General features: G+C 26.4%; 1 protein-coding gene across 1 annotated transcript; it reads left to right on the top strand.

Moving 5' to 3' along the window:
• Window positions 1-1,819: 1,819 nt before the first annotated feature.
• On the top strand, window positions 1,820-5,186 carry LOC132942736 (uncharacterized). The gene is made up of 10 exons (XM_061011366.1): window positions 1,820-1,886; window positions 2,138-2,184; window positions 2,715-3,033; window positions 3,096-3,178; window positions 3,257-3,449; window positions 3,539-3,736; window positions 3,806-3,960; window positions 4,128-4,296; window positions 4,372-4,523; window positions 4,625-5,186. The coding sequence occupies exons 1-10, from the start codon at window positions 1,820-1,822 to the stop codon at window positions 4,943-4,945; spliced, it is 1,704 nt and encodes a 567-aa protein (XP_060867349.1). The 3' UTR covers window positions 4,946-5,186.
• The last annotated feature ends 2,294 nt before the right edge of the window (window positions 5,187-7,480 follow it).

Genomic DNA, 7,480 nt, shown 5'->3' with positions numbered 1-7,480 from the left:
ATATTAATATATTGGAAATTTTTTAATTTATCTGGACACTTAATTTTATTTTTTAATGAAATAATGACTTTTTTAAACAAAAATTGATTTATTGCAAAAAAACGTTGTATTCATTGCAGAAAGTTATGCATAAAAAAAATTTACAATTTATTTTTTTTGGTTTTAAACATATTATTATTAACATTCATAATTGTTACGCGGTTTGGATGATGCCGTATGAACTAATATTGTGGCATATTATGGAGCGTTATTGTCTTACATTTCAAATGAGTACTAAAAGTTATAGAAAAACGGAAAAAATCGAGTGGAATCAATAAAATGTATAATCTTATTGCCTGGAGATAATCAGATGACAGTTTAATATATTATCTAGATAAGTCGAGAAGACACTACCTATGTATTTATTTTGTCTGTATAAGATATTATAAAGATAAATATTTTTATCTAGATATTGCGCAACACTGATTTCGTCATGATACATACGGCATTTACTATTTATGCAGAATAGACCTTATGCTGACAACGTATTATACGGAATGTAAACATACGCGTATAACGCCTGTCTCATTGCACGACTTCTCCCGTATACCATACAGACATCTGATCGCGATATTATGTATTCGTTGTCTAAATGCAATTTTATGATCGCTCGAGAAAACACGCCGAATACGTAATCCTTTCGCAAAAAACGAATAATATAAAATATGTATTCCGTTCTCGTAATATTGTGGTTCGATTTAAGGGGAGGCCACATAATATAGCTATAGTGAATTCTTACATACAAATGTTATAATATATGCAAACTAGTAGGTATTGAATATGGTTTGATTTTGGTATATTATCTGCAACGGGCTGGACGGCAGACGAATGTGACTTTTCGGCCCGTTCAGTGTTGTCTCGGATTCATTACTTTTTGTCATAACAACATTAGTACATTACTTATAATAACTAATTTATACTTACGATGGGTATTGATGTTTCACATACTAACATTATAATATGCGTTAATATGTTGCGAAGAATGTCACATAACAATATAAAAATATTTCGTAGGTATTTGATGATCGCTTAAAATTTAAAAAAAAATAATTTCTACACGGAAAAAAATATTAACCAAATAAATTTGGGTGACAACAATTTAGTTGGTCTAATTATATTTTAGTGAGGCTTAATACAACTATGTACTGACATTTACTATAAAGTTATGGTCAGACATTTAGTAGTTGTACCAATAAAATATAGTTGGCATGGTTAAATTATATTTGGGTACAACAAAAATAAATGGTTAAATAAGCTAAAACTTATAGTTAATATTATTTAGATCTATTACTAATAATACTAGTTGAAGTAACTAAAACTGGTGTCTGCATATGTCGAGAGCTAAACGATTACGTATTGTTACTATATTATTCAGTTGGGATAATTATAAAATTAAGTTTTATTATTTTTGTCATACTATTTTTAGATGCATAAGTAAATACATACAACATTTCACGTGTGTCCATTGTCCTAACATCCGTACGTCGCGCATTATCCGTTTATATAAAAATTACCCATAACATCACTGTTGTTATTTTCATTCACTCATCACTGCAATAATTTCCAGTTTCCACTGCACTTTTGAATTTACTTGTGTCGTGATGTACTAATGTGTATACATAAGTAATAGATGTTTGACCGTTCTTTTGTACCTAACTATTTTTTTATATCATGCTTGTACACGGTACAGTCAGAATTATAATCGTATATTCTTATACCTTCCACCTGACTTCCGTCGTCGTCGCCTGCGTATAATTATTGTTGATCGACTTCTTTTGCAATGGATGAATTTACTGTTGGTGTGCTGATTGAATGGGGATTTAAGGAACTCATCGATACGTTTAAAGGTAATTATTATATTTTATTATTTATTTTTTTTGTTTGTAAAATTCATAAATTACTAACAAGTTTATATTATTAAGATATACAGTTTTGAATGTATCTGCTTTAAATGTTTTCTAATTCTAAGTTCTAACAAAATACATACCTACTTATGAGTTAAAGGAATAGCCTATACGTAGGTAGAATTATTTGACTCAAAAATGAATGTTTCAATTGTAACTAACCTATTAATCTTAGTGTTTTTAAATGTAACTAGATGAAGAAATCGGTAAAGATGACTTTTTGTCATTAACGGAACTAATGGTAAAAGAATTAATACCAAAGATGGGTAAACGTTCATCATTTTATAGTAAACTAACTAGGCTAAAAGAAATTCAAGAGAGTAAATAAGTTATTATACCTACCTACCTATGTATACCTATTTTAGAATTATATATATAAACAACAATAACTTGTCAAATCAGTCCCTGAAACACTTTATACTTATAACCAATACGGCTATACATGTTATTTCATATTTCTTGTCCACTTGGCAGTAGTTATGGAAATTTAAATCTTTAATCTATATTAAGTATTATCATTAAATATAATATAATATATATCATATAATTCTATAAAACATCAGTTAATACTTCAGTATGTACAATGATTAATAAATTGTACAATAACTATTTGACCATTAATTATTACTTTAAATAGAAAGTGTTTTTAATACCTACCAAATTGATTATTTCAATAAGTTTTTTTAATTTAAGATAAATACTCGACTAAGTATCTCATATTAAATGGATCACCTCAAAATACTCAATAAATATTCTTATTTTAACCAATAGGAATCGATCAAATATACTGAAGCATCTATACCTATTGAAATTTCACCTTTAGTGCTGGAAGATCAAATAAGTAGGTTCAAAATCTTAAAAGATTTATTTTTCTTAATACACTTGAATATTTTTATTTCATATAAATATCTAGGTGAGCATGTAGACAAAATAAATATATCAGACATAACAAACTTTGAGTTGCACGATGTTGAAGGTGTAAAAAATAACATTGATTTATTTTCCGATGAAAATGTATTTGGTAACACATCACTGCTTGAATCTAATGATAATACAAAAATATCACTATTTATAGGCGGTAGTTATCAAGGTAGTTCTACATATTTTTGTATTAATGTACTGTATTCATTAAATTTAAATCATAAAATTTAGATCCTGGAAAAAATTTGACCAACCATATTGGCACTTCAAATAATGACTGCCATCAATCATTAAGTACTGATGAAATTGTTGAGGTTTAAATTACTTATTTATTTAAAAAAAAAATTGGTCAGAACTTGTACTTAATCTATTATTTTTGTTTTATTCTTTAGGCCAATAAAGCAAAAGATTATATAAGTAAAATATTGAATAAATATAGTGATGGGAAAGTAGTACTAAATTATTATGAGTCTGTTGGTACATTAAATCAATTCATTAGAAATAGTTTATCTTCCATCATTATTAAACATGAAATTCAGCAGTCTATCAAAATTGATAAAAATAAATTTACACTATTAGCAAAAGGTAGAATTTCTGAAGAGTTTTTAGTTTGTTTTTACCGTTACACATTTATAAAAAGACTAATTTTTTATGATTTAAATTTTAAACTAAAGGCATTGAACAATTATTTCTAAGTGAGACTGGTCAAACCTATTTTACCCCTTATTTTAAAGACGGAAATAATGTACACCCAATGCGAGGGAAACTATATGACAAATACTGTAATCTACGAAAGCAAATTAAACAAATAAATCCATCAAAGGTTATTGTAACAACACAGTCGACAGAAAATGATATTTTAATTGATGACGGTATTAATTTCTTAATGTAAGATAGTAAATATTTTGTATTTATTTTAACTTGTAATATCCAATTATTAGAGTGTAAAGAAAAAATATTGTGGCTTAAGAACAACACACAACCTACCCTTACTTTACATAAATATTGGACTGAGACATCAAATTATAGATTGACAATAAAAGAAAATTGTATCGAACTTTATCCTGCTTTTAAAAGTCCTACTGGTCATTTATTAGTGAGTTTTGTATTTAAATGCTTATGTAAATAATACAATATTGTGTACAATGAAATTAATGTATTAACGTTGGTATTATAATATTATCTATGGTTTTACTAAATTTGTATAACATGTTTATATTTTATCAAACAACATTGGATTTACTTGTATTATTACTGTTATAGATTGAGATTGATTTCCAGACTTTGTATCCTGGAAAAGATAAACTCCTATTTCATAAGTTTGATGTATTTAAAGTGAAGTTAATCAAGTATATTGATAAACTAAACAAACGTTTTTCATTACAAGACGAGTCTACTTTACTTTCCGAACTTAAAACCCAGTCAAGGCCTGGTAATTACTAATTACCTAGTTAATATTTTATTTAATATATTTGTTTTATCTTCAAATACAATTGTATTTTTTAAGGTAATGATAACATATCTGTTCTTAAACTTTTGCCTCAACTTTTTCAACCATTAACAATCAAGTTGGACAAAAAGCGTAAACGAGACGGTAAACATTCAATTTGGAGACCATCAAAGGCTGAACAGGCAGATTCTTTTGTTTTATTTATACCTGTAAGTTTCATTAATAAATAGATTTCAAATAATTTTAAGTGTTACTTATTTATGTTTTTAATTATTAATTAAATATAATTTTTTGGTAAATTTTATTTCAGGATGTCGCAGAATTAAGAAATGTTCATGCCCAAAAAATAGAGAAGGCAGTTCAATATGGTACAACATTACAACCATATATAATAATTGTTGACAACACTGACATTTATGCTGTGATCAACAGCATATATTACAAGTTGGAAACACCGTTAAAAGCGTTAGATGTTTGTTACAAATCATATTTTGCTCTGAATTTAAACTATCCTCAAGAAAGTGAACAAATTTGGTTGTTTATCCAAAACTATTTCTTTGATACAACACTCAAGTCCGATAAACATGTTTTATTTGTTAAAACATTTATCAACGATTTAAAAAACATGTAAGCTGTCACTAGGTAGTAAATGCCCACTTGTATTAATATACCTACCTAATATAAAGTAATATAATACATAAGTTTTCAATGTTATAAAATATAAACTTTATTTAGCTATATATTGCATAACATATGATAATTATTATATTCATATTTTCCATTTACTATTAAATATACATAAGTTTCATTTGATTAGGTACCTACCTACTGTTTTTTTTTTATATAAAATTGAAATTATTCTTTAAATAACAATCTGGATGTAAAATGTATAATAAATACTTACATAATAAAAAAATATTATCAATTATTATTTTATGTTAATAAAAACAGTTTTTTTTACTTACTTTGTATTTATTTACTTTTACCACAGAATGGATTAAATTATTAACTATTACAATATAATGTAATATATTAATTATTATAAATTTAATCTATTCTACGTGCTTTTACTGCATTTACTAAATTATTTTAGAGCATTGACTATAATTTTATAGTAAGTTAACTAAAATTTTATTTTCTAGTGCAACTATATATTTTAATGCAATTGGTATTTTATTTGGCAGTTTCAACTAATTTAATTAAGGTAAATAACTAATTATGAAGTCAAATTGACAAAAAATTGTAATTATATTACCTATAAAGTTTAGTTGCATTTAGTCTGAATGCATTAAAACAACTGTCATCTTAGCTATATGAAATAGTTGAAATGCAACTAACCAATATTTAGATGTAGTGACTATAATATTCTAACTATAAAAAAATAGTATCTGAAACTAAAAATATAGCAATGCCATAGGGAACTATAATTTACAGATAATGTACCTAAAATTGAAGTTAGATAAACCAAACATTTTTTTCCGTGTAATACCAACGTCGATGCTTTATTTTTGAGGAGAAGATTTTTAGTTTTTAATTAACTCCATTCAAAGTCCCATCAACCTTGAGTTCTTCGAAGACCCAAAATATCCATGACTTGGTTGCTTGATGTTTTTTTTTTTTGTTTTTTTGTATATAACATTTTCACGTTTTACTAGGTAATATATAGGGTGATTCGCCAAGCATGGATGCTCACCCCCATTTCCCTTCTTTAATAATGTATTTTTTTTATGTTTATGTTAAATATTGACATTTTAACGAAAATAATTTTTGAATTGTTAAACTTTATGATAATAGATTTAAAATATACGGAGATATGACAAATTAAAATAATACATATTTTATATATTATTAACATTTTCATTTTCGGTGAAGTCTGCGGCAACAATGAAAACATATGGCACTATACTGTTGTATCTTGGTATTGGTGTACTTCGTAACCTTTATTTAAACATTAACTGAACAAATTTAAACTACCACAATATTGACAGTATTTATCTGTCTATATTATCTGACTATTCCTGAGCAAAAAGTATTATCATGTTTTTAAATTGTATTTTACTGGACAGATAGCACCTATGATGTATTTATATTTTATCGCTCAATATTCCGTGTAAGTATAGAAATAAAAGTATGCTTATTGTAACCTGTTCCGTAATGTTTGATTCCGTTTGATAGATTCCAGATTTATCTAGGACTTAAAAATGACATTACATTCTTACTGTGTTTATTGACCGAACATTTTATGAAAATCGGTCGACAACTGTGGATAGTGGATATACATAAAGGTCATCTGTCTTAGGCTTTTTATTTTATATAATAAATATACCTAAATATTTATTAATTATAGTTGATCCTGTTTGGCGTTGCCTGTGACAAATTAAATAAACTTTACCCTGTCTTAAATCTTTATTATCTCCGTAAATGTAAACTACACATATTTTTAACACATTCCATTTGGGAATATATTATAAATATATAATATACAGGTCTAAAATGATATCTATTTTATTTTCTGTAACCGATGGCAACCATAATATACAAGGAAAAAAGTATTCTTGTTTTTCGTAATCCAACAAATCCTTGTTTGGGACCTTTTTAAAATGCAAAATTTAAAAATTTGGATTAAAGGTGCACATACTTGGCCATAAGATTACTACGTACAATAGTTCAGAACTATTAGTGTGATAATATACTTGGCAGTAGATTGTCTATAACACTCACACACATTGCTTTTTATTAATATAGATTGTATACTTGTAACTAAGCTAAAGTCTATAAACAATTTATGTATTTTATTTTATTATGTAATATAGATAGGCCGAAAATTCACTTAAACAGTAATAGTGCAATTTATTTATAAACTTGACTATGAGGACGTGCGTCTGTTTCTAACAAACTAACCATACGTCTTCGTTTACAAAATACGAATTGCATATCCCATACAAAGCATGTAAGGTTTTCACAAGATTGACATATTTCATCGCAAAAATAATATAAAACGTCTATGAAATTACTAATAACATCGTGAATACGAATGGAAAACAAACATATTATATGCCTAAATTGTTATAACCCGTCGACTGTGAAACGTCATTGTTGAAAAAGATTTATTTTTTTCTTTGAAAATATTTGATAAAACTGATTTGTATTCGGAAGAAAATGCTTG

This window comes from Metopolophium dirhodum, chromosome 4, assembly GCF_019925205.1.
Source record: "Metopolophium dirhodum isolate CAU chromosome 4, ASM1992520v1, whole genome shotgun sequence".
NCBI lineage: Eukaryota > Metazoa > Arthropoda > Insecta > Hemiptera > Aphididae > Metopolophium > Metopolophium dirhodum.
This window is presented reverse-complemented; position numbering and strand designations above follow the sequence as displayed.

Coding starts and splice junctions, on each gene's coding strand:
- LOC132942736 (XM_061011366.1), top strand. CDS start 1,820: ATGGATGAATTTACTGTTGGTGTGCTGATTGAATGGGGATTTAAGGAA. Junction 3,450..3,538: donor ATTTACACTATTAGCAAAAG/GTAGAATTTCTG, acceptor TTTAAACTAAAG/GCATTGAACAATTATTTCTA. Junction 3,961..4,127: donor GTCCTACTGGTCATTTATTA/GTGAGTTTTGTA, acceptor TTACTGTTATAG/ATTGAGATTGATTTCCAGAC.